Genomic DNA, 27,927 nt, shown 5'->3' with positions numbered 1-27,927 from the left:
ATCCGAATGTCAAGCTTTCACCTGATCAGGGGGAGCCACTAGACGATCCTGGTCGATACAGACGGTTAGTAGGACGGTTGATCTATCTCACAGTCACTCGTCCGGACATTGCATATGTTGTTGGTGTGGTTAGCCAGTAAATGAGTACGCCCTGGACATTACATTGCTCAGCTGTGATTCAGATAGTGAAGTATCTGAAGAAAGCTCCCGGGAAAGGTCTTCTCTTCCGGAAGCATAACCATTTGAGAATTGAGGGATACTCTGATGCAGACTGGGCCGGATCTCCAGCTGACCGACGATCTACTAATGGCTATTGTACCTTCATAGGTGGAAATCTAGTATCTTGGAAGAGTAAGAAGCAGGACGTTGTGTCTCGATCCAGTGCAGAAGCATAATACAGGGCCATGGCTTACACCAGCTGTGAATTAATTTGGCTACGATCGTTTATGTCAGAGATTGGATTCTCATACTCCTCATATGCGTCCATCTACTGTGACAACAAGTCAGCCATTCACATAGCTATGAATCTGGTATTTCACGAACGAACTAAGCATATAGAAGTGGATTGTCACTTTATTCGTCACAGGATTCCGACAGGCCAAATTCAAACCGAGTTCACTCGAACGAATGATCAGATTGCAGACATGTTTACCAAGTCGTTGAATGGAGTTCGATTGAGTGATTTATGTAACAAGCTGGGCATGTATGACATTCATACTCCAGCTTGAGGGGGAGTGTTAGAATAAGCTTATGTAGCCTAAGGGCATTATAGTCTTTTCATATTCTTCTCCTAATAAATATATATGTGTGTGTTAGGACAAGATGGCTAACACACAACATTTCATTCTCAAATCTCTCTGTTAACAGTGACAAAAGAGCAGCAATCCATATTGCAATGAATCCAGTATTCCATGAGCGAACCAAGCATATTGAAGTTGACTGTCACTTCGTTCGTCATCGGATTCAGAGTCGTGAGATTTGCACAGTGTTTACTCGATCTGCAGATCAAGTTGCAGATGTGTTTACCAAACCATTAGCATGTGCAAAATTGAAAGATTCTTGTAACAAGCTTGGAATGTGTGATATATACATTCCAGCTTGAAGGGGAGTGTTAAATGTAATATACCCTTAGAGGGGTATACTTGCCCAAAGATATATAATATATATATATAGTGGTTCGTATGGGAGAGATTGCTTAATGCAACTCTCAACCATACGACTTGTTCTCCCCTCTCTCTCTCTCTCTTTGCACCATGTAGTTATTTAACAAATAATCAGCGTAAAACAAGTAATTAACACAATGCATTTAATGGACAAAAAGGGTTATCCTGTGAATTTTTAAGACATGTCTAGCATATAGCTTTCTTTTGAATCAACAAGGAAAAACTCTTTTAAAACAGAACAATAATTTACAACTGGAGCAGAGATTACCCTGCATACAAGGACTCCCTACTCACTCCCCTCAGCAAGCAGAGTAGCAACCTCATTCCCACCAAGAAGGGAAAAAAAGAAGATTAGGCCACATTTGGATACCTCATGTTTTTGTATTTGAGTTTTGGATACAAATACATCAACCATCCTAATGCTCATGCTGTACGAGAGAGAGAGAGAGAGAGAGGTCTCATTGCTGCTGCAGCAAGGTCGAGGAGCAGTGAGGGTGAAGGTAATTGCAACAAATATTGATTTCCAAATAATGTCTTGCAGAACAGATTTGAAAATCAGATTTTTTTTTTCACTGTAGTAGCTGATTTGGAAATCTAAGGATCTAATCCAGTTCTAAATCTCAACTGGAAATTTGAGAAATCCAAATCTAAATCTTGTGGGTATCCAAATGTGGCCTTAGGGCCCATTTGGATGCCGAGAAGATTTTGATTTGGATTTCTCACATTTGCAGCCCTTTTTGTGTTGTGATTTGGATCCGGATCAAATCCTTGGATTTCCAAATCAGCGACTGGCAGTGAAAAAAATCAGATTTCCAAATATGTTGTGGAAATAAGTAAATGGAAATCCACAGATATGGCAGTTTCCTGCACCCTCTTTGCTCCTCAACCTCTCTCCCTTAAGTGTCCCCTTCCCTCTCTGTCTCCCTCAACATGAGCTGGTGGATCTATTCATTTTGTATTGAAAACTCAATTCCTAAAATACAAAATATGAGGTATCCAAACGGGCCCTTACAGAATTCAAAAATTTCGTCAATAATCCCTGACAAATCTCCACAGGGGGGCTGGAGAGATCTTCTATTCTTATGAAATAACATTTCGACAAGTCCCCATCCACACAAGACCCCTTAAACCTCAAAACGAGCCAATAAGGTCCTGTTTGGCAAGGCTTTTCATTCTCGCAAAAAAATTCTGGTAGAAACGGATTGATGAGAATCTGGGAGGAATCTCATCAAACCAGTCCCACAAAAAGGTTAAATAATTAAAAAATGGCAATAAAAAAAGCTCCCTCCCTAGGGTCGTCGGCCTAGGGAGGGAGGCGGTTTCTCCATCTCGTCTTCCTCTCTCTCCCTCTTTCGTCTCGCTCTCTCTCTCCATTGCTAACTCTCTTTTTACCGTCTCTCCCATGGTTGGCAAAAGATAGCCGTGGAGGCCGAATCGGGAACCGTGGAGGCCAGATCGGGAACATGGCTTTTCCGTGTTGGTTAGATCTAGGGCTGGGGAGGCAGGATCTCGGGCCGTGGAGGCTGGATTGGGAGCCGTGGAGGCCGGATCTGAAGCCGTGGAGGCCGTGAAGCTGGATCTGGAGCCGGGAAAAACCGTGAAGGTTGTCGGTGGCCGTGAAAGGCCATGGGGTGCTAAACCTGGAGCTGTGGAAGGCCAGCTATAAGCGGTGCAAGGCTGTAGAGGCTGTGGATTATCGGATCCGGGGGTTATGGAAAGCCGGAGGCCATATATAGGGCGGAATGGCCAGAGATGGGCTCGAAAAAGACGGATTTAATGGTGAAAGGGTCGGATCTAGTTAGGGTTGATGGAGAAAATGGATGGGGGAGTTGTTGAAGGCTGTGGAAGGGGCCGATATAAGGAAAAGAGTGTTCGGATTCAGGAGAAAAGGAGGAGGTTGGATATGGAGGTGAGGGAGGTTGTGGATAGCGGCAATGAACCCTGTAGGGTTAAGGTTTGAAGGAGGAGGAAGAGGAGGAGAGTTTTAGGGTTGTTAGGGTTAGGGTTGATTGGGGAAGGAGGTGAGGGAGTAGTATAGTCTTTAGGGTTCCAGTTTAGGGTTAGGGCTAGGAGTATACTTTTGGATGGGATGATTTTTTGGGCTAGTGGAAGTAGGTTTTGGAGAAGATGGTGGAAGAATTTGATATATTTTTAATGAGGAGCCGTCGGTGTTTTGTGGTGGTTCGAGGTGGAGGCCGCCGGAGATCGGATGATGATGTTGGGTGGTTGGCTATTGTGCACGGTTAGGGGCGCACAATAGCTCTGGGCCTTCGAGCGGGATTTTTGAAAATTGAATTTGCCAGCGGATTACAGTGGAGAAATTGGTGTAAAGTAGGTCACGATCTTGACTTGGGGGTCCCACAAATTTGGCACTTTTTGCTGGATTCGATTAAATTGAGGCTATTGGGTAATGTAAGGGGTAATGAGTTTTTCTTTTGGGCCAAGGAGAATGCTCCTGGGCAATTCATACTAGGTAAATCTAGTGGGACTACTGGTCCCCATTGTAATTTTGCTGGTATGAATATATTTGTCAATTTTTTTAAAAAAAAAGGTTAAATAATTGAATCAGGCTTTGCGGGCCATGGCACCCGAACAAGATTCTCAAAGAATTTCTCGCTTTTCTCATTTCTGCAGATACAAAAATGATGAATGGTTGCCGAACACGCCCTAAGTTTGCACGAGCTTCTGTCTCATTCAAGTCGTTCCTTCCAATTGAGATTACATTTGGGGAAGATTTGTGGTCGGATAGTGTTCTGTTAAGCCGTGCCTGCCCAAGACTTTATAGTCCTGTAAGTGAAAGCGGGTTCGTATTGTGAAACTGTTAAGCCGTGCCTGCCCAAGACCTTACCAATACGCTAAAAGCTCCAGAGCTCATGGAACGCATTAGGCAACGCCCTTTAAACCTGTCCCATACCAGGCTGGGTCCAACCCAGTCCCATACCTAGGCAGGCCCCCACTCAGGACCGTAACAGCAGTTTAGTGGTTGTCATTAAAGTGTGACTTCAAGGAAGAAAAGATGGTTGATCTTGCTTCTCTTCTGGGATCCCTTGATGAGGTGTTTGTTTCCTATTCGGAATCAGATGGGAAGATTTGGCCGCAGACCCCAAAGGTTCCTTCTCGGCTGATCTGTTATGTGAAAGTCACAAAAATCTTGAAATCCCATCAGCACGTGAAGAGTACCAACTTGAGTTACTTAAGATTTATCCTTGAAGATATTGCAGTCTTGTTTGAAGAGGAAAATCTGACTCAGAATAAAAGAAATTGGGCAGATGAGGAAAAGAATGGAATGTTTTTTTTGGAATGGCAAATAAATTTCAGTAAAGGAGAACAGGGACCGAGAAGGACCCTGACAATACAGAGCTAAACGAAAGAAAATAAATAAAATAAAAAATACATCAATCCAATGGCCTGGGGGAGGGGGGATCGAATAACTCAAAACTTCGCAACACCAATTCTATCCTGAATTTCATCAAATAAGGAGGTAAACCTCTATAAGCCCAATGGTTCCCCTTGGCAATCTTCTATGCAATCTTCTATGTTTTGATGATTCCAAACACAAGTTGATTTGTGTTGTATTTCTAATGTGTTTGATGTTGAAGTGCATGTGTTGAAGATTCAAGTAATCAAACACAAAAGTCTAGGACATTGCATGGATCGTGGCATGAATCAAATGGAGAAGATCATTTGAAGCCAAAGGAAGATGAAGGCTTGGAGCATTTCATGAAGACCTTGTGAAGCCAAAAGAATGGAAGAGATGATCCATGGTGACAATGAAGACATTGAAGAAATCAAGTATTTGTCAATTCTTTTTAGAATGTATTCTCCTCTCCTTTGGTTTAGAGATGTTAAAGGTACTTAACAATGTTTTAAAATAATCTTGAAAATCTATTTGAAAGCTTAGAAAATGTATTTGAAAACTTAGGATTAATGCCCAAAGATCATGGCCCAAGACCCTGATTTCTTTAAGTAAAAATAGAATTTTATTCAGGGCCGGTCGACCGGGGTGTCCCGCGCGACCGCAGAAGCCGTGCTGGAAATCCAACACTTGGCTTTCAATAACGGGCCGGTCGAGCGGGGTGATCCGGTCGACCGCGGATATGTTTCTGTTTCGACAGAAACAATCCAGCATGGTCGGGGCGGACGACCACCAAGGGTCGGTCGACCGTGATAGTGTTTTGAGCCGAATTTTAAATCAAACAGGGAGACCACGCTGAGCGAGCGCCGATGGCTCGGTCGACCGCGTTGGTCTGGCAAAAGAGCCGTTCGGGACTGCGAGGCATGACTTTTTCAACCCAGATTATTACAGTTTTATCCCCAAACAGTCATATTTTCAAATGAGCTATATATACACTATTCAAACCTTTCTTAAACATCTCTTTGCAATAACTTGAAGATCCAAAAGAGAAAATCAAACTTGTTTGAGTGCCTCTCTCATCTCTAAGCAAGGAAGTGGATTAGGCTTATATTTGTACATCTTCTATCCATCTTTTGTAACCCTCTTGAAAGGATTTTTGTTTTCTTTATTCAAAGAATATCTTTGTATATTTGGCGAGTGCGAAGAGACGCGGAGCCATCTCAAGCGCGAGTGTTGGAGAGGCGGAGCTTTCTCCGGTTCGTGGCAAGTCTTGCGAGGCGTAGCCGAACCAAGTTGTAATTGGGTTGATTCCCCGCCATTAAGGGAATCCATAGTGAAGCCATCAACGGATTGTGTTGGTGGAGTGGAGTAGGTCCGAGGTTGGGACCGAACCACTTAAAAATCTCGGTGCACTCTCTCTTTACCCTTGCTCTTTTTTTTGTGGTGTGCATTTTGATTTTTATTTCATTTGTGCTTAAGATTTTAATTTGCTATTGTTTTTAGGTTCCGCATTGTTTTTTGGCAAAAAGTTTTAAAACCCAATTCACCCCCCCCTCTTGGGTTGCCATCACCCCTGGGATTTCAACCTCCACGGTACCGGTTTGGAGCCTCTAAGCAATCTAATGACATAAAGGGAATCCCCTTCCACAACCACCTTATTGAGATCCACATTCTGAAGAAGCTTTATTCCATGGTACAATGATCTTACTTGCGCCTAGTTTGCATCTGTCACCCCAATCGGCGCTCTAAATGCCCAAATCACCTCCCCCCCCCCCTCATTTCTCAAAAAGGCCTCCTATGCCAGGCAGCCCGAGATTCCCCTATACTTGAACTGTCAAAATTCAACTTTAAGATCCCATGAAAAGGAGCCAACCATGCTTGGACAACTTTAGAACAATTGCCAACTCCACGCAGATTTCTCTCCACCCGTGCCACAAATCTTAAGCTGATACAAATCAAAAAGCTGTTAAAGTTTTCACGCAAGAAATAGTTAATGCAATCACTTTATTAAATAAGAATCGAGCTCCCTTTGAGAATCCCTTGAAAGTCCAAGCATTTATTTCTTTCCAAAGCACCCGCATTGTAGCTAGGAAAAAAACTTGCCACAGTGTTTTTACTTTACCCTTCCATGGTGCCATCGCCCAGCGCTTTCCAAGGCTTCCAGAGTTTTTGCAAGAAATACCCATGAGATTCCAAACCTACTCAATAATTTTCCTCATACTTCCCTAGCTACTTTACAACGAATGAGGAGGTGGTCCGCTGTTTCACCCGCCTCAATACATAGGGCGCAATGATCAATAATCAACATATTTCTGGCTCTAAGGAAGTCTATGGCCTAGAAAAGAATGGAATGTTCTCAATAGGAAATCAATTGGGCATTATCACGGATGGAGATGAACAATTAAACATTGCTTATGTTCAAAGAAATCAAGGATCGGGGTCAACCACCGTTGATCACTTTATAATTTACCGTTATCTTCAAAAAGAAAAAAAGAAAAAAACTACTGTTAGATCACAATAAGTCCTGTTCAACCAAAATAAAAAAAGGGAAAGGAAAAAGAGAACTAATTGGATTATTAAATGATCTATCCCGGGGGGGGGGGATAATTGTCGAATGTGAGTTTCAGCTAGTTAATTATGATGAATACATTTATATGGAATATCAAGGCAGGGGACTGGGATTGATTAAGAAATGAAAAATTGCCAATGGGGGACATCAAAATACAAGAATTGTCAACGGGGTACACACTTTTGAAAAATTGTTAGAGAGGGACGAAATGGGGGTTATCAAGTCTCTAAAAGGGGGTTATCAACCCTCTAAATGGGATCAAACTCTCAAAAGGGGGTTATCAACCCTCTTTAACAATTTTTCAAAATTGTGTCCCCCGTTGACAATACTTGTATTTTGGTGTCCCCTATTGGCAATTTTTCCATTAAGATTTGCAGGGCAGTGCATGATATCGTAAATGGAAGGAAGCCAGAAGTAATTGCAATTTGGAATCCAATGTTCAGAATGATAATGAGGTTTTAATAATCAAATATGAGGTACAATAGACAACGTAAATTTTCTGCCATGCTCACAAATGGTGGCGAGAAATGAATGTGAACAGGTGGAAGCTTGTTTACTTGTGCTTCATTGTGGTCTGCAGGGATAAGGCGCACTAAAGGGAAAGGGGCTGTTTAGACTGGAAGCAGATCGGGGGATGTGAAAATATATTGGATGCTCACAATGGGATTAATGTAACTGCAGTTTTTACTTGTGCTTCATTGTGGTCTGCAGGGATAAGGCGGCTAAAGGGAAAGGGGCTGTTTAGACTGGAAGCCAGTCGGGGGATTTGAAAATATATTGGATGCTCACAATGGGATTAATGTAACTGCAGTTTTTACATGTGTGGGATGATTCGTCCCCTTTTTTGTAAACCGGATACATTATTAATAAAATTGTTTTTTTTTTTTTTTTTTTAAAAAGGTGACTTTTCTATTGATAGAATTAATCCATAGGATTGAAGGCCACTGATGATAATTTAGAGCTGTACACGGCCCATCCAATCCTAGAAATCGATAACATTTATGGGTCAATTTAAACAGCATTGGAGAGTTTCGGCAAGGGAATTGGATAGTGGGGGAAGACTTTAAAACTATTAGATTTCCTCATGAGAAAAATACAAGTGGAAAAATTATTACAAGGCGATAGATTTTTTGGTAGCTCAAGGTGCACAAGGCAAGGGGGGGCACTATCACCCTATCTATTTATAATGGTTGTGGAAACACTAAAATTATTGATAAAGAATGAAGAGAAAAGAGGGTTAGCAAATGGTTGTCAAGTGAACCGAGAAGCTCCAATTATCACCCATTTACAATTTGTGGATAACATACTTAGTTTCCTTAGTGCTAAGGGAGTGAAAATGAGAAATCTCAAAAAGATCTTTAGATGGTTTGATGTGATATCGGGTTTAAAAATCAAATTCGATAAACGTTTGGTAGTGGGCATTAATAGGGAGTACACCGAGGTATCAAAATTCGCAGAGTTTGCAAGGATACATTCCACTTATCTATCAATCTTCATCTTCCATAGATAATTGGGATTCCTGCACCATATGTATCGAATCTAATAATCGAAAGGGCTGAAAAGAAATTAGCATCGTGGAGGAAATGTCACCAATCTTTGGTTGGAAGAATAACACTCATTAGAGCGGCCCAATCAAACTTGCAAGTCTATTCCATGCTCAGCTTTTAATTGCCCACAAAGGTTGCCAGAAGATTGGAAAAGCTCCAAAGAGATTTTCTTGGGAAAGGTAGAGAAAAAAAAAAGAATCAAACACCTTACCAAATGGGAAAAAGTAAGCAAACCAAAAAGAACGGGTATCTTGGTTTTTTTTTTTTTGAAAGACGACAAATTTTCATTAATTTTCATCGATACTAAGGTTACAATGGGGACCATGAGTCCCATCCTGTATTACAAAGTATCAGAAAGAATGGTCAGGGCATACCCTGGACCACGAAACTAAAAAACAGAAGTTAAATACAATACCCAAAACCTGTTGATCTCCATTCTACCAAAAACGAGAAGAATACCAAATGCGACCCATAGATTTTCCATGATACCATCCTCTTACACCATGCCTAGCACCACAACCTATCAAAGTTTCATCAACCCTATTGAAATATTCCTCCCAAGGCTTAATATAGCAGAGCAGGTAGATCCAGACGATGGCCTCTCCAGCTTAATTAGTTATAATGTAAGTCAACTGGATAGAAACCAAATAATACAACTACTTCTGTTACTGCTAAATTCATGCTAAAAATTCCATGCAAATTTTGAAGTTAAGTACCAGGAAGTGAGGACTCCTAAAGGATCCCCTCCTCCATCCTAAAATTCACCTGCCTTCCCCGTGATTCCTTGGACACGCAATCGATTAAAAGACACAACCTTTCTCAAGGGATTACAATCTACATATGCCTCAGCCCCTAAGGTAGTCTCCCCTACAACAACAATACATCTAGAACCGGAGAAATTCAAACACCCAAGGATTGGAACAAGGTTTACTGTACAGGGATACAAGAAATGAAACCTAAATTGAAAAAACTCAAAGCGCCGGAACGAATCAAAGATGGGAACCCATTACATACCAAGGACCCCCTCCCCAGACTTCTTCTCAGCCTCTTTCTCTCTTTCTTTTTTTTCTTCCAAATCCCTTGCAGCCATAGCCAAGAACATTTCTTTTGTGGTCCCCAAATCCTCCTTACATCCGATCCCGAATACATCCCCAATTGATAGCAAATCATCAAATTCTTCGGAGAAGTACCCTCGATCCTCGAACTTTTCTGACTTATCTTCCACCATTTTTCCTTTACCTTTAGTATCCACATCTGGACCCAAGCGCTCCCGAACTTGCTGACTTACTTCCAACCCCAGCGATTCGCGAGAGGCATGAGGCTCGTCAATCGGGCCAGCCTGCAGCTGCTCTAGTTTTCTTATCACCGCCCTCTTTTCCTCCTCCCATTGACGTCTACGAGAGCGCCTTTCCTTTTCCAAAAGTTTACTAGATAGAGGGAGCTTAAGAAAGGGAACACGCATTTCCATGTCATCCGTCTTTCCAGATGAACTAAGGCGACTCCCCTCAATGCTTCTGGATTCCATTCTTAACTGAGCCCATTGCTTCTTCAAGGGACCCAGAGAAATTTCACTTGGAGTGGGTAGTACCTTCCTGGCCAGCTTTTCGTTGTAAATCTTTCAAGAGTTCTAAGTCTCCAGCTTCAAATGTAAAATCTTGAGAATTTCTTTTTTTTCCTAATCTGGTTCCCTTCCTTCCTCGACATGGGTGGATCAAAATCTTGAAGAATGTGTTGTGAGTCTGATATAAGCTTCCACTTCCTAAAAGCCTCTTTCCTAAAATGGCCTCAGAGTCTTCTTTTAAAAGCGGAAAATCCGCCTCTAATGGCTAACAACTGTGCCTCTGGCTTAGTATCTCTACGAGATGCATTTCCTTTCCCAGTACGTAAACGCTTATGTGCCCCAGGTTGATTGGTACCAACCACCTTTCCTTGGTTCTCATTGATTCTCGATTTTCTCAACTTGTTTTTAATTCTTTTGTTCTCATTGTAGAATCTGTTTTTTATTTTTAATACTTTCTCCTCTTTTGCCGACTTCAGCGTAAAACTGTCAGCAAGGTCTTTTCCATAAGCCTTCCCCATCCCACCATGTGCTTCCACATTTAAAGATTTCTGCGTCACTCCTTTTCCACACCAACCCAATTTCCCACGCACAGAAGTATTTCTGCTTTCTGACAATCCAGCAGACTTGTTGGGTGGTGATTCAAAAGCGCGACAATAGGCGATTCAAAATTCAAAGAGAGACCCACCAACGGCTCCCTACCACTAGTAGCATTACTCTCGGGATCAGCAACTCCAACCTTTTTCAGTGGGGCACCCATCACCGGTGTCGCCTTGTCAGAGCCCTGTAATCCGGGACCCTCAAAAGAGGCAAAATTGTCTTTACGCTCGATTCCCCTACCACTGACGAGGCCAAGCTATTAACACTATCCTCAGATTTTTTTTTTTTGAAAAATGACCATTTATTATAATGTGGCTGGGACAAGGCGTCCCCAAAAGGTTACAATTACTATTTTATAGTAGATGCCCTGAAGCCGGCTTACAGAAAATATGCTATTTCTATTTCTTCCCTTTGGGCTCCAGCCTTTGCTAGACTATCAGCCACCTCATTCGCCGATCGCCTACGATGTTCAATCCGCGGATCAAGCACCCTTATCAGATCCAGTATTTCCACAACCAATTCCTGCAGCTTCCAGGGTCCCTTTGAGGAACCAGAGCCCGGACTACGGCATTTGTAGAGTCACCTTCAACAATTAAGGGATGTTGGTTATTCTCCAATGCCCATCGCAATCCGAAGACAAGAGCCCTAATTTCCGCTTCGTTTGCGTCACAGATACCAGCCGGTCCGGAAAATGTCATAGACATCGATGCACTTGAACTTCTAATGACTCCCCCTATACCAACCTTCCCTGGATTACCGAGTGAGCAGCCATCAAAGTTAAGTTTCAGCCACCCCAGTGGTGGTGGTGGTACCCATTTAGGTTTAGGCTTGGTTCTGATTGCTCTGTCCCATATAACTGACGGCCAATTCCTTATAAGATATCCCATCACATAGGGAATTCATTTCTTAGTCTTTGTCCATGAAACTAATTCCACTTTAATGTCCGATGCCAGGCGATCGGAAGTTTTACTTTTTTCCTCAAATATCTGTCTGTTACGTTCCTTCCAGATGTTCGAAGTTATGGCGTAGGGGAAGGTCGAATACTATTCTCAGATATTGCCCTAACTCCCACTGAATAAATGTTGGAATCTACCCTGAGATTAATAATAGAAGGGAGAGATTTCCAAAGGGATGTAATGACCAAGGCGGAAGCAAAAGCCATGCAGTGGTCATGGTTACCATGTAAATGGGTCTGGAGCACCTGACCCAAATGCTGACCTAGGGCCTCCACAGTTGACGTAGACCACGCATGAAGAGGGATGTCATAAAATCTGATCCTGATAGTTCTAGCGCCTGTGTTAAACGGAGAAAATCACTGCTGAAGGGAAGAAACGTATCCTCCCAGAGCATCTCCTCCACGCCAGAGAATGGAAGAGGCATGGGACTCCGATTCAAAGCAAAACAGGATGCCATTGAGTCAATGGAAAAAGGTTTTTGCAGCTCAGGGAGACCCCATCATCGTTTGGCCCATCCCCAAACTTCTTCCAGGAGCCATGGACCAGTCTTCAGGTTCCAATAAGGCAACTTTTGAGAGTCTTTTTTCTCCCCTCCACCAGGCCAGAAGGGATATCAATCATCGGATGACCATCTAAAGGTACAGAATCCTGAAGGGGACCAGTCTTAGGCCTCCAAACCATGGTTGGAGCCGACTTACTCTTTGGTCCGGAGCATTTCCTGCAGGCAGTGCGTGAACCAAAGTTTTTGTAGTGGCAGGTCGGGCAGATCCAGTCGCTGCCATTAAAAGGCATACGCCGGTTAAACTCAGTAGCTCTTCGACCAGGAAACTTTCTGGCCCCATACTCCAATCTTCTCACTCTAGTCTCCCTATCCTCAATGCTTCCCAAAAATCCAGAGTGGGATCTGGGGGGTGTCCATTGGGATCTGACCAGACTATCTCTTTGTCCAAGCAAGATTAAGGATCTTCGGCAACAAATATTGAAATCCCAAGGGAATCGAACACTTCCAGTGCAGAGTATCCGGAGTTACAAAATTAACAAAATGCCCCGCCAATCGCTCGAGACTGAGTCCGCAATTACAAATGAACTTATCAGTCGAGAAATCAGGGTCAGGAGCCACCAAAAGGATATTCCGGTGGCATCTGAAATAATCCCTAATGGTCATTTTCTCTAGCCACTCCTCCCCCCTTCATTTTTTTCTCTGCGGAGGACTATATGTTCTGATCTATGTCTAGGACAAAACAAAACCTGAAGGAAACGGGGGGGGAGGGCGGGGTCTTGGTATTGAAAACCTCAAACTAAGAAATAAAGCAATCTTGGGGAAATGGTTATGTAGATTTGGTTAAGAAAAAGATGCTTATGGCACATCATTATTGGAGAAAAATATGGGTTAGGACGGTGGGGTGGTGTGGGGGGTATTAGGTTTTGGAAAGATACTTGGTTAGGTGAGTCTCCTTTGTACCGTGCCTTTCAGAATTTGTATCTTTTGGCTAACTATAGTAAGGAGAGGATCAAAGATGTTTATGATAGAAGGGGGAGGGGGTTGTTTCATGGAACATTACTCTTAGAAGAAACTTAAAACAAAGATAAGTTGATCCTCATTCTCAAGTTACTAGATATGGGTCTACAATCCCCCATGAAGAACCAAAAAGACCATTTCCCGGTACGATCTCTTTCTAATTGTTTGGTTGACATCAGAACCTCATCATTACTTCAGGCAAAGATTTGAAGATGGCATGATCCGATTGGGCGATTCCTCTAATGTCATTGTGTGGGCATTAGAGCTTACATAGTCCTTGGAGATCGGTTAATGTATATCTTGCAATCCGAGGCTTAATAGATTGGCTCCTGCCATATACTCATATCCACAGGTGGTAACAAGATAAGTCCTCGTATAAAGAAGGGGCTCAGGCATGTGTGTGTGTGTGTGTGTGTGTGTGTGTGTGTGTGTGTGTGTGTGTGAGAGAGAGAGAGAGAGAGAGAGAGAGAGAGAGAGACTGTGTTTGATGGTTGTCTTTGTTTTTCCTCCCTGTTTTTGTTGTGTCTGCGACACTCCTAGTCCATTTCTTATATCTTGTGCCAAGTCCTTCTATTGACAGCTCTCTTCTTTATTCTCGTAAATAAAAGAATGCAGTAAAAAAGCCGATGGATGAGTCACCAGCAGTTACATGGTGGAGAATACACTTCTCTCTGTAGTTTATCGGAATCATCTTGAAGAATTTTTCCCACTTATTTTGGCCATAGTGAATTGCTTCAGTGGTATAGGCATGTCAAGGATGGAGAGTAAGAGGGGTGGACTACCCACCTAAGCATGGGGAGTAAGAAACAAATTCATTACAAGCAATTAGTTTCCGTTTCGATGAGGAAAAAACCTTTTTTGTGTCATGAATCATGATGATGCTCCCACCGTGAGGGTTAGGTGTTGGGTGATCTTTTTAGTGTAGTCAATATTCTGATATGTGGAAGAACAATCGTTGTTTGAGGATTCAGATAATGAAACTTCTATTGGTGAGAAAGCTCCATGCAGTGATGTGGCCCAGAGGAAGTAGTGGTTGGAGTCTTCAGAGGAGCTATTTCTGGAAGATGAAACCTTGGAGCAGCTGAATACCGTTGAAAGTATTTTTATCCAAGGTTTCCTGGTTTCAGTTACGGAATAAATAAGAGTACTAGCGTGAAAAAACGAGAATCTAGTGTGAAACACCAATCTGCTCATCAAGATCTATCACGAAGGGCGATTGAGCCTCTAGCTCAATGGTCAAGGCTTTGTTCTTCAACCTAGAGGTCAAAGGTTCAACGCTATTGAGCTTGTTAAGGGTTTAGCGAGAAGGCTAATAAAGAAATAGAAGTGCCAACGGGTGGATGTCACAGTTGAAAATGCTGAGAATTGTGAAAGAAACATCATCGTCTAGTAAATATGATGGGAGAGGGTAAGGGGGAATCCCTTATCCTCCTCGATCCCCTTACCACCCTGATGACCCTCAATCTAAAAAATAGATGTACAAATGGGTGGATCTCACAGTTGAAATTGCTGAGGATTGTGAAAGAACTGTCATCCTCCAGTAAATATGATGGGAGATCAGGGGGCTAAGGGGAACTCACTAATCCCGCTCAATTGATCACCCCCCCTCCTTCTCACCCTCAATATATTAAATCCAATTAATCCAAGCTCATATGGTACAAGTACAATTAGTTAGCACAATTCGTCAGATGAAGGGTTTATGATACAAGTACAATTAGTCAGCACAATTCGTCAGATGGAGGGTTCTAGTCAAGAGGGCAACAACGATGCAAAAGGAATGTCCAGAAGCTTCCACAACTCCAACAACATCCATGAAAGTTTAAACTCATAAGAAACAAATGAACAGGACGGTACCATGACATCATGTTAATTAGCAAAGGAAGTCTGGATATATTTGCATCCAAATTTTGGGCTACTTGCAGCTTTGAATCATAGAGATTTGCTACGAAACTTATCTAAATTTCTATTAGCTTATAGTAGTTAGTTTTTTAGGAAGAGTCAGTTTATGTGGTTTGCGCTTCCTCCTATACGATCGCATTAAATTTCTACAGCCGTAATTCTAATTTAGAAGTTGAATTTACTCGAGAAAAGTATAGTCTTAACATGAAGTGGCAAGGTTTTGGGATATTCTCTCATATATGGAGTAAAGTCTAGTTTTATGAGATTGGAATACATATTTTTTCTTGGAGGCTTTATCTTCTGTTGTTGTTTGCTTGTTCATGCTAAACAAACCAAGGTTGCCAGAGCGGGAATCGAAACGGGAATCGAAGGCTCCCAGGGAAGAATCCTGCTTCCTTGAAACAAACACGGTAAATCCGGAGATTGAGCCTCTAGCTCAATGGTCAAGGATTTGTCCTTCAACCTGGAGGTCGGAGGTTCAATCCGACCTTACCTACCAAAAAAGATACGGTAAATCCGGTCTCGTTATTTTCTTCTTACTTTTGAACAAATTCTGCTATAAACTTTTTCACCTCCGTAGCAACTAATTTCTTCAACTTGTTCAGCTTTAGCCACATATTGTCAAAACTAAAAAAGAATAAGATAGTAAATAACTCATGGAGACTCCAGCTGGAAGAAGGTACCATCCAGAGGGGTCTAGGCACTGCACCGACAAGCACAGAGAAAGAACTCTCAATCCCTAGAAATCAGAAATATATTCAATTTAGCCACTGCATTATTCTAATAGTTAGACCATATAAATAGTGAACCCTCAAGCGGTTAGTTAAAAAGTTCATTCCAATCTTTAGGATAGGGATAAAGCTCCTTATATTTATAAAGTTCCAGTTGCCCCATCTCTCCCACAAAGAGTATCTTCGTTCTTAACACAATGAAGTACCCTCCCACACAATGGATTCCACCTTTCCTTAATTGTTTCAAGCAAATCCATAGTCATTCACAAATCTTAGTATCACTAGGTCTACAAGCAAAAGTACCCACTGAGTATGATCCTCCACCACAACTAATTTATGGAAAAAATGAAAAGTCTCCTTTTCCATATTAGAGCTGCATTGCCTCTTTATTCCAAATAATTTTTTTTGAATGGTTGCAATTTCATTCAAAGAAAAGGGGAAGCTTGAGATAGTCAACCCCCAAATTACAAAAGGCTGATGCAAAGACCAATAAAGGAGAAAAGGAAATACAAAACACCATCACGGGGCAAGGAAGTCAAACATCTCTAACCCCAGCTCCCCCACGCCTTCACGGGCTAGCGTATCTGCCACACTGTTAGCAGACCTCCTTATGTGGTTAAATAACTTAAATATAATTGAGGAATCGCCTATTCGGTCTTGGATTTCGTCAAAGAAATGGGCAAATCTTCAAGGGGGAACAACCGACATTCTAAGCCACAGAATAACATTCATGAAATCTCCTTCCACAATCGTTGTGTCCATGGTTTCTTTGTTTAGGCACTTTATAACTTGATGAGCGGGTCTAACTTCCCCCACATTCAAAATAATTTATACACCAACAGTTAGTCCATGATTCCAGATATCATTTTTTATGACAACCTAAGTTATCAATTTCATTTCGTTTCGGTCCGAAAAACGGAACAGAAACACCTTTCGTTCCGTTTCATCCCTGTTTAAGCCGAAACACATTTTTTTTATTTGAAAAAAGAAATTACAGGTTCACAGCTTAATGACTCTTTTTTGGTTTTACCATTATTTTTAGCCTTTTGGACCGTTTAATAGTCATTTGAAAGGTATTGTCCACCCATTTCCTCCCCAAAAAAGAAAAACCATATATAAACCCACCTAAACTCTATATAAACCCATCTTCTTCTTTTTTATGACATAGGGTATCCCCACCCCATTTTAGGGCGGGACTAATTCCTATGGATGGGCGCAATCACTCATAAACCATGCGCATCGGGTTTACTACAGGGGATTCGAGCTCTCGTCACTGGGGAGCATACCCATGACTTTAAGCCAAAGATCAACATCCATCCGTGTTCTATATAAACCCATCTAAACCCTATTAATTTTCTTTCTTTCAATGATGTATCACAACAAATTTTATGTGTAAGTAATAAAATGTGTTTTTGTTAAATTTGGTTCATATAATAGTTTCTTATATTTTTCTAGTAATTTTCTATTTTCTTTATTTTCTTTATTTTTTTATCTATTAAAAAATTCTAGATGAGATTTTTGACTGGGTGAGATCGGCCTCAGTGGTTTTCCAGCATGTCTGTCGTTTTGCCAATGATGTAGCGGATAGCTTTGCTATAATGGGACTCTCCAAGGAATCGTTGGTGCTTTTTTACTCTCTTCCCCCTTAACTATCTTCTCCGTTGTAATTGAATTTTTATTTTTCAGTTTTGATATCTTCTATCTTTGTACTGACCATCTCGATCTCTTTTCCTTTAATAAATTTGGCTGCCCTTTTCAAAAACTATTAGAAAAATTCTCCAATTATAGCGTCTTTTCCGAAACGGAACATTGAAACAACTGAAACACTGAAACATTCTGTTCCACTGACCAAAATGAAACAGCGAACGAACCGGAATCGACAATTAAGATGGCATGAAAAACCATCTATAAACCCGCCTAAACTCTATATAAACCCATCCAAACACTATTAATTTTCTTTTATTGATGTTTCACAATAAATTTTATGTTTAAGTAATAAAATGTGTTTTTTGCTAAATTTGGTTCATATGATAGTTTCTTATAGCAATTATTATAAAAAAAATAGTTTCTTATATTTTTCTAGTAATTTTCTATTTTCTTAGATTTTTTTATTTTTTAACTTTGAAAAAAATTCTCCAATTATAGCATCTTTTCCGAAATGAAACACCGAAACAAGTAAACAACTGAAACACTAAAACATTCCGTTCTACTGACCAAAACGAAATGGTAAATGAAACAGAATCAATAACTAACATGGCAACTATTAAACATACCTGAAACGTAGTGTGTAATAAGTCAATAATATTCTAGCGAAATGGAAATATCATAGATATTTTTAGTTTTTCATGTCAAAGTAATTGTAACCAACAGAGTATAGAAAGGGTAAAGGGTAAAGGGTAAGGGAAAGAAGGGAACATTTCATGCCTTCCGGAAATATAGCATACCTGCAATTTTAGGATATGCAAATCAGCTTCTATGCGCCTCGTCTTCATCTCAAAACCAGAATCCATACCTATTAATAATATACCACCAATAAAGCATTTTGCAAGGAAGAAAAAATAGAAAACAATAAAATAAATGAAAAGCGACATGATTAAGTCAACAATTTACACATCATACATTGCAGAGCAAACTAGCCAAAACACCTTTTAATTTTAGGTAATAAAATGGATGACCAAAAATAATATAACTAACCCACACTAACTAACTATTAATAGATATGATCTGTCTTGATTAGGCCACCAAACTATTTTAATTGGTCAACAAATTACCCACCCTAAAAAAATCCATAAATTATCATGAATAACAAGTTGATAAGCAAAACATTTCAATTGCTAAATCATTCTACTCCAATTCAAGCATTGACTGCATTGTTTGGATCATAGTTACCAGAGTGAAGTGAACGCAATAAGCCAAAGCGGGAAGTGAGGGGTCTAAAAAAGAGAAAATGCAGGAAGTGATAAACAACAACGAAGCAATGGGGAAGGTAAAGAGTACACAAGTGGGAAGGATCATGGGAAGCGAACATGTAGTGTGTAGGAAGCCTCATTTGAAGAGAATGAGAAACACACAAAGAGATGGGGTGATAGTAGTGTAGGGAGGAAGAGTTAATGTACGTTAAGGTTACAAGTAGTTAAAGATGACCTCATTTCTTATTAGAATTACAAATTTTAAGGATATCTAGTTTTACAAGTGTTAAAGTATAAAAGATATAACAACACCTTCTCCAACAGCTTAAGCTTTTGGAGAAACTGGTAGATTCACATGGTATCAAAGCTCAGAGGGGGGTAACCCCGGTTTGCCTCCGAGGGCGGAAATGCCCTCGGGGAAGATCTCGGAAACCCCGGTGTAGGATCTCGTGGTTCCCACATTGCCGGCGCGTGGAGGGGCGAGATTGTCCACATTGCTTTCGCATGGAGGGGGAGATTGTTGGGTTCCACGCGCAAAAGCAAGATCCCAAATCAGAAAGAAAGTATAGATGTGGATGGGTTGTAAGGGAATGGGCACCCTCCCTCTAACGGCTAGCTTTTAGGAGTGAGTTCTACCCGGTTAAGGCCCCTACAAATGGTATCAGGCCAAAGGTCTTGCGTTCAAACCTCCTTGATAGTAAAAATTGACATGCAATGGTCAAACCCTAAAGGGGGGCCACATGGGCCATGTGTAGGCCAAACCTAAAAAGAGGGGCCACACGTCAGGGGGGAGTGTTAAAGTTTTAAAGATTTAATAACACCTTCTCCACCAGCTTAAGCTTTGGGAGAAACTGGTAGATCCACAAGAAGCTTGAAGTTTTATTCACTCTGTTGTGAAAAAAATCACTAAGTTTCTAAAATTAAAATAACTTTTTATGCTTTAAAAACACTCCTTTGGAAATACAAAAAAAAAAAAGAAAAACAAAAGGGAAAACGGGGTGTTGGCGAAAGGAGGCAGAGGGGATTGGTATTGCCAGGGTTGCGCTTATCGGAATTTCAAATGGAGGCGGTCTTTTTTTTTTTAAATTGACATATTTCATTGATACTATGAAAATTACAATAGGGACCAGGAGTCCCAAGCATAATTACCAGGGTGGGAAACGGAAACGGGAAACGAAACGTGAAACAAAAACAGGAAACGCATGAAAAAAAATACAGGGGAAACGAGAAACGAGAAACAATAGAAAATCGTACGAGAAACGTCTTAGGAAATGATGTGTTTTTTCCACAATGATTTTCATAATTTCCACACATGTTTCCTACACGATTCATATGCATTTTGTACGAGTGTTGCATACGTTTATCACGTGTTTACACATTATTTACATACGTTTTCCAAATGTTTCCCATGTGTTTCAGAAATATTTCTCCAATTTCGTATCATATTTTGGAAATGTTTCCGAAACGAGTTTCCCTCATTTTAGGGGAAACGAGTTTCCCAACTGCGAGTTTTAGGGGAAACAGGTTTCCCACCCACCTAAGGAGTTTCCGGCAACTATGGTCCCAAGTATCATTACATAGCATCAGTTAAGGCAATTCAGGGTGTACCCTGAATCACCAAGAGCCAGTGATATAAACTATTAAATCCTCCACATTCATAGAGCATATCTTACTCTACAGATTAACCAATATATATTCTTCCCCAAGAGCACCCAGATATCTATCCAATACTACTACTGCCTCTCCTATTTTCTATCATCGAGTTTTCTCGAATATCCAACCCCCTTGGAGGATCTACTTCTTTCTTGTAGCTCACCTAAAATTGACATTGTATAGCCCAGTTGCGTCTACTATTTCACCCATATATTTACATTGCCATTTTGGCAGTATAAAAACCTAGTTATATATACTATACTTCAACCACCATCCAAATCTTCCCAATTCACATTCTTTTTCCAAAAAACCAAAACTAAAGTTCCCCATAAAGTCTCGTTCATTTAAACATTTACCCAAAAAGTCTCATTCTACTTCCTTGCCATCTTTAAATTTTCTCCATCCGATCAGAAGCTAATTTCCAACTTCCCAAAATAACCATCTCACAGACCTTTTAAACAAAACACCAAAACTAACTCTGGCTCGAAACTTTCATGCACAGCTGCTCAATTACATCAATAGGATCCCAATATCTAATTCCAATTCTATATCTTTGGAGAAAAAGTTTGAGGCAAATTTGCGGGTAAGGAACCTCTTCCACTGGATTCATCCGGATTGCTATCAGTTCTGATATCTTGCGAATGCAAAGGATTTGCTCTGCCTCCCATTCTAGCCGTCTCAAGTTGTTCGCATACTCCATACAACCTCGGAAAAAAGGAAGTTTGTAAATCGGTATACATATATCCTTTACATTATAAGTATCAGTTAATGGGATAAATTCTTCCGCGACGAGCCTGTAATCGTCCAGAAAATGCTTCCATTGCCGTTTGATGATTCCTTTAACTAGTTCAGGGACGGTGGGAGCTTCCACCGAGGCTTTTACAACATTGTATTTCAGGTTACGGACCCACCGGCGATGCTGAAACCATTCCGAACAATCGGGAAACTCTCTCTGTAATCTCTTATAAGTTCGAGAATCCGAAGAAGGAGAAGCAGCCATTCTCCTAAACACTAAATAAAAATTTTACTTAACTTTTTCTGAGGAATACCAACAAACCGGTTAATCTTAGCTTCATTACCCCTTATATAAATAAAATAAAATGAAACCGCCCTAAACTTCGTATCCTTGGGCCCACGACCAAATCTCGAATGGGCAGTTATTACGATCTTAGATTTCTTTCCCAACAAGGCTAATCATATTAATAACTTTGCACTAGTCTCAATCACCAACCCCGAGGAGACTAGAGTAAGCTTTCCTTTCCTTTCCTTCGGATATTCTTAGTTCTAAGACATTTCCATATCTTACTTGAGCCACGAGCCAACCACGAGTATCCCTTTTTCCTTTCACTCTAATCAAAACAACAAGCATAACCATATCTATGCTCAGTACTTCATTGGAAACAAGTATTTGAAACCCTCCGCACCCCACCCGCTCTAAACCAAAAGCCCAAAATTTAGCCCGTAATAGGGCCTAAACTACCAGATTTGAGGACACCTCATCCACAAGAGACGGAGACATTACGATGTAGGGCGGCCTTACCAAATCTTTCACCTTTTGATATTGGTGCTTCTACTCTTTCTGGAATTGTCTCCAAGGAGGGCCCTACTTTTTCCTTTGTCCTGAGCAGGGACCCCCTAAAAAATTCTGTGATAGCCACTTTTGGCTGGAGTTTCCCTGCGCAACCAAATGTAGATTTACAACTTTCCGGAAAAGATCTGGTAGTCCCCTTTCTGACGGTAGCTAAGTATTTACTTACCTCTGCAAAACGTCCTTTCCTTGACCAGAAACGAAAAGGGCTGACATGCCCTGAGTGGCTCTTCGGCAGTGATCCCTTCAACTTTAACCCTTTCCCCTTAATAGGGCTGACGGAGGGGTAATTCGTACCCCAGGCAGGAGACCTTTCTGGCATAGAGATTTGAAATTTGAAATCGATTGGGTAGGCCCCGAGGGTCCAACGGCTCCCCGACCAAGATGTTCCGGTGAAAGAGCGGACAGACACTCCGACGCCGACACAAAATTTTTCTGGATCTGAGGACCATGGTTCAAGGGGCCAAAACCTGATGGGGGTGGAGTCCTGCTCAAAAGCATTGAACCCCTACTGCCTAGAGGTTCAATGCCAATTGTGTAATTTTGACCGGAAATCTGAATTTGAATAGATGGTGGCAGGAACTTCCACCATGGAGCAAGAATTTTAGCAGACACAGAAGTCATATAATGGTTGTGGCTCCCTTCCATTTTTACTTCTAGAACTCAACCAAAAACATTACCTAGAGCTTGAACTGTTGATGTGGCCCATACACGAAGAGGAAGGCCATAGAATTTGACCCAAAATTCCTCCAACCCCGGAGAGAAGTCTTTATTCCATGGGAGGATGGAATGGAGTTGGTCGTCCCACACATCATTGCCTTTGTCCAAGATCCCTGTAGCTTCTTCTTCCGACTCGAAGATAAATAAGACTTCGTCCTTTGATAGAAAACATGGGCATGATAGGAGGGGGAGGTTCCAGACTCTCTTGGCCCACAACCATAGATTATGAAGAGTCCCACCCATATATTTTATTTTCCCAATTAGGCAACTTCTTAGTGAAGATAGTCTTGATTCCACCTCCTTGCCCGATATAGAGAGGGCCGAAGTACCTCCCCTAGGGAGTATGGAGATCGTCCCAGAGTCGGGCCAACGATCATCTTCATTAGAGTCCGTTTCAAGATCCAGACTGTTAGGTTCCTCATCTAAAGGCTGAGTCCCATCCTTTAACTCCATACAACATCACCGGCATCTATCTCTTCAGCTAAAATTAAGATATTTACAGGAGAGACAACACCAATCATCTTTTTTTTTTTGAAATATTAATATAATATATTGAAAGAAGGAACCGAGAAGGTTCACAAAATGCAAAAGAAAAGGAAAAAGAAAAATACAATTTACAGAGGGAGATAATAAAACCACTCTAAACTAGCCCTGCTAACCCCAGATTTGGCAAGGGAATCATATTCGTCATTTGCCGATCTCCGAATATGAGAGAAAACTGCAACAGAATTAGAAACATAATCAGAGATCTCATCCATAAGATTGAGGAATCTCCACGGCGGCGGAGCAAAACCCAAAAGCCACTTTACCACATTTGTCGAGTCCCCTTCTACCATCACCTTGTCCAGGATGAGTTTATCTAAATGTAATATTCCGAAATAAGCCGCTTTTACTTCCGCTTCAGAAAAATAGCTTATACCGATTGGACCGGAAAAAGCCCAAACCACTTCACCTCTATCATTCCTAAGAAGACCGCCAATTCCAGCTGCACCTTGATTCCCAAAAGAAGCACCATCAAAATTAAGCTTGAAGAAACCCACGGGAGAAAGAGCCCAATTTTGAATCACCTTAGATTTGGAAGACGCCTCATTGCAGATGATCTGCCAACCCTCCCACAGATGATCTGCCAACCAATCGTCTAATCTCCCATTTAGAGCCCTCTTCACGTTTCTTTTTTCTACCCACCTCCATGAGTTTGGGGGAGTGACTCCAGGTACAGGCTCCCGATTGTGTTGTTTTTTCCAACGACAGTACAGTCTCCATTTGAAGTTCCGATAGGCGCAATCATCGCAGTACCAATCCCCCATCCTCCTCCCCTCACGATACAAATGGAGGCGGTCTTGTCGTTGGGATAAACAACACAACCGAGATCCCGTATCTAGAGTTAATCCCCCAAATTCCCGGAGATGGGTAGAAAGAAGAAGTGAGAGGAAGGATCTAAGTTGGCATTTAGGTGACTGGCGTTGTCTTCCCTGTAAATATCTCAATTTTAGATGGCGGGATAGATGCCGATGTCATTTGAACACAAAGAACGGAACCCCGTCTCCAGGTGAGAAAAGTATCAACCCGGAAATCGGAACGGTCTCTAATGAAGGTGATCGATGGCCCGATTCTGGGATTATCTCTGTACTTCCTGGGGGAGGTACTCCGGCTCTATCTATCTCGGGTAAGGAGGTAGAATCAAGACTACATGCACTCAGAAGTTGCCTAATCGGGAGAATCAAAGATATTTCTAGGATCTTTCATGATCTTTGGTTATGGGCTAAGAGAGTCTGGAACCTTCCTCTCTTATCATGTCCATGTATTTTATCAAAGGATGAAGTTTTATTTATCTTTGAGTCGGAAGAGGAAGCTGAAGTGATCTTGGCCAAAGGTAATGATGTGTGGGATGACCAACTACATTCTCTCTTTCCCTGGAGCAAAGACTTCACCCCGGGGCTGGAGGAATATTGGGTCAAATTCTATGGCATTCCCCTCCACATATGGGCCATATCAACAGTTGAAGCTTTAGGTAATCTTTTTGGTCGAGTACTAGAAGTAAAAATGGAAGGAAGTCACAACCAATGTATGACATCCGTGTCTGTTAAAATTCTTGCCCCTTGGTGGAAGTTTCTGCCACCCACTATTCAAATTCAGATCTCTAGTCAGCACTACACAATTGGCATTGAACCTCTGAGCAATAGGCGTATGATGATTCCCAAAGCAGAGCTTCAGGTTTTATAGCCACAGTTGAGCAGGTCTCCACCCTCACCGGATTTTGGCCCCTTGAAACATGATCCTCAGATCAAGGAAAAGCTTGCGTCGGCGTCGGAAACTCCGCCTGATCATCTACCGAAAAATTTAGATGGGGGAACCGTTGGACCTATGGGACCTATCCCACCGATTTCAAATTTCAAATATCCCTCCCTGTCAAAAATGTCAGCTCCCACCCGGGGTATGGATTACGCCTCTCTCGGACTTACTGAGGGGAAGGGCTAATTTTGAAGGGGTCCCATCATCGCAACTCCGGGCGTGTTAGCTCCTTTCGCTCCTGGTCAAGAAAAGGAAGATTTGCGGAGGTAAGGAAAAATTTGGGAGCTGTCAGATCTAGGACTACCACATCTTTTCCGGAAAGTTGTAACTCTAAAACTGGTCGCGCAAGGAAATTCGGGACTAGAGTGGAAGTCGAAGACTATCGAAGGGGGCCCCTCTTCAGGAACCCACCTAAGAAAAAAGTAGGTTTTTCCTTAGAGACTATCCCAGAAGGAGTAGAAGTACCCATAGCAAAAGGTGATAGCTTGGGTAGGGCCAGTCTGCTCCGTAAAGTATGTGTCTCTTGTGGATGAGTTGTCTTTCAAAATTTAGTCTGGACTTAGATTTTAGCTGTCAGGGGAAAAGGACTTCGCAATATCTTATTTTATTCATTACTTGGGGATTGAAATTGAAAGTGATGTGACTGGTAGAGGAGCGATCATCCTAATTAATGAAAGGACTACCTGGGTAAATATTCTTTGGGAAGCAGAAAAGGTTTGTTCATGCATGATAATGATCAATGAATCTTACGGCGCCATCATTATTCATTTCTGACGGATGGAGACTCTTTCACGCTTCATTAATTAAAGGTCTGAACTTTGGCCTATCATCTGTGGTTTGCTTGAGACGATTCATCTCCCTCCAATTTATAAGTTTTAGAAAAATTTCTCCTGGAAATAAAATTTGGCCCAAATGGAGTTCCCAAATGTCTCACCACCCTCTCGTTCTCGCCTAGAGTTGAGTCGGAAGAGGAAGAGGTCAGTGGATCTCAATGAGATGGAAATTGCCTTAGAAGGGATTAAAGTAATGGAATATGACGAGGAGCTAGCCTCTAAGTCCCTGCCAACCCCTAGGGAAACCATTAGGGTCTTGTTGCAGCAACAGTGGAAACTGTTTAAAGAGTCGGCTAATAGTAGGTGGGAAGTTTTCTATAATACGACAGGTTTGCGAAATGTCAAAGATTCTCACTCCCCCATGATAAGCATCCCTTCTTTCTAAAGTTGATGGAGGAAGACAAGGAGGCCAGGCATTCTCAATGGGTGAACGATAAGGAGAGAGGGATTAAAAAACTGGAGAATATGATTAAGAGGGAAGCGAGCATTTCATAGTCAGAATCCAACGGCGGAGGGGCTCCGGGCTAATAGTATTGACAAGGAGGTATTTCTTACCGAAATTGAAACACTTCTCACGGATTTACAGGATTGTTCTGAAATCTATTGATGTCTTCAAGACTGATGGCATGGGATTAAAGTTTTTGTATAAATTGTCGCCTATAAAAACAATGATAATATCTTGGAGGATGTCGAGTATTTAAAATTTTTGGGTCTTGATAGGGGAACAGTTTAACGCAGTTTTTGAAGGGTTCAGAAAAAAGGGGGAATTTTCTTGAGGCTGTTAAAAAGGGGCTGGTGGAAGGATGAAAGGAGGGTGTAGGTTATGGTTTTCTTGATTTCTTCTGCTGTATATGCCATCTGGTTTCTGGTATGCCCATGCCAGTACTCTTAATATTTTGTATTGCAAGATGGGACGATGGGACTCCTGGTCCCGAATGCTACCTTAATATTAATGAAATATGTCATCTTTCAAAAAAACAAAAAAGGAAAAACAATATTTTATAAAAAAAATAATCAACTAAATAGGAAGCATGATGGAAGCACGTTTCCGCCAACTTTGGCAGCGAGAAGAATTTAGCTTCCGAAGCGAGCTTCCAAACCAAGTAGAAGCCTTCCAGAAAGTTCGGTCTGAATTGATTATTTGAGTAGAAGAAAAGAGAGCCTACAACCCACTATATTGTCATTATAGTTGTTGTGCATTAATGATTCCAGTTATAACTTAAAGCAAATAAAAAGCAGTGTAGTCGAGGGTTTGATGGAGAAGATATGTGGTAGCCATGGCTTGAGATGTATAGAAAATTTAGGTTTTTTATAAGTAGGGAATATAGCTATAGGATTTGTGTGTGTGTGTGTTGGTGGTGGTGGTGGTGTGTGTGTGTGTGTGTGTGTGAAGGGGGGGGGGGGGCAAGTGTCAAGGGTTGTTAAGGTCATCCAATAGGGAATTAGAAGAACTAATTGAAAAATAAAAAAGCAAGTACAAAAATGAGGAACAAACCCCAATAGGGATCAGTCACACCCTAAAAATGGAGTGGGGATAACCTATGTCATCAAACAAAATGTCAAGGACCCCCATTATCAGCAACCTAGATGTCAATTTTGTATTGAAATTTTTGGAATTTTGACTAGAGAGTTTCAAGAGTTTTTTTGGAATCTATTGCAGAAGGGAAATTTTTTATTGGAATTTTTTGAAAATTCCAATAGCAAAACTGTTCCAGTCAAAATCGACCAGAAGCACATGGAAAAAGAAAATCATCACGGTCTGAGTGTCCACCTTCAGCATAACGATGCTCTCTAGCATCATGTCACTGAGCAACTCCGGGAGTCCAAAACAATCTCTCCTTCTCCTCCAACTCCTTTCCTACATTCAAGTAGATAGAGTGGTTATGAGTGATAACTTGCACCACTTTATCCTGTCTCATCTTCTCAAGCACATCATCAATAAGGCGAAACATCAAATTTCCGACATTGATGGAACCTAAAACATCAACAAATTTTAAAAACCATGTCCCTGCTAGACTATTAACCAGAAAAATAA

General features: G+C 41.4%; 1 protein-coding gene across 4 annotated transcripts in view; it reads right to left on the bottom strand.

Moving 5' to 3' along the window:
- The window catches only part of LOC143855797 (Nucleoporin, Nup133/Nup155-like protein), a 66,193-nt gene that overhangs the window by 10,772 nt on the left and 27,494 nt on the right, over positions 1–27,927 (bottom strand). For all 4 annotated transcript variants that reach the window (XM_077365870.1, XM_077365860.1, XM_077365875.1 and 1 more), the window contains exon 7: positions 18,342–18,409. In XM_077365870.1, coding sequence (XP_077221985.1) covers positions 18,342–18,409 — 68 coding nt within the window. The remainder of the gene's footprint in view (positions 1–18,341; positions 18,410–27,927) is intronic.

The sequence above is a fragment of the Tasmannia lanceolata genome, unplaced genomic scaffold (assembly GCF_043159265.1).
Source record: "Tasmannia lanceolata isolate RefF3 unplaced genomic scaffold, GAP_Taslan_0.1 ptg000003l, whole genome shotgun sequence".
NCBI lineage: Eukaryota > Viridiplantae > Streptophyta > Magnoliopsida > Canellales > Winteraceae > Tasmannia > Tasmannia lanceolata.
The sequence above is the reverse complement of the archived record's forward strand: the minus strand, read 5'-3'. Positions and strand labels throughout refer to the sequence as shown.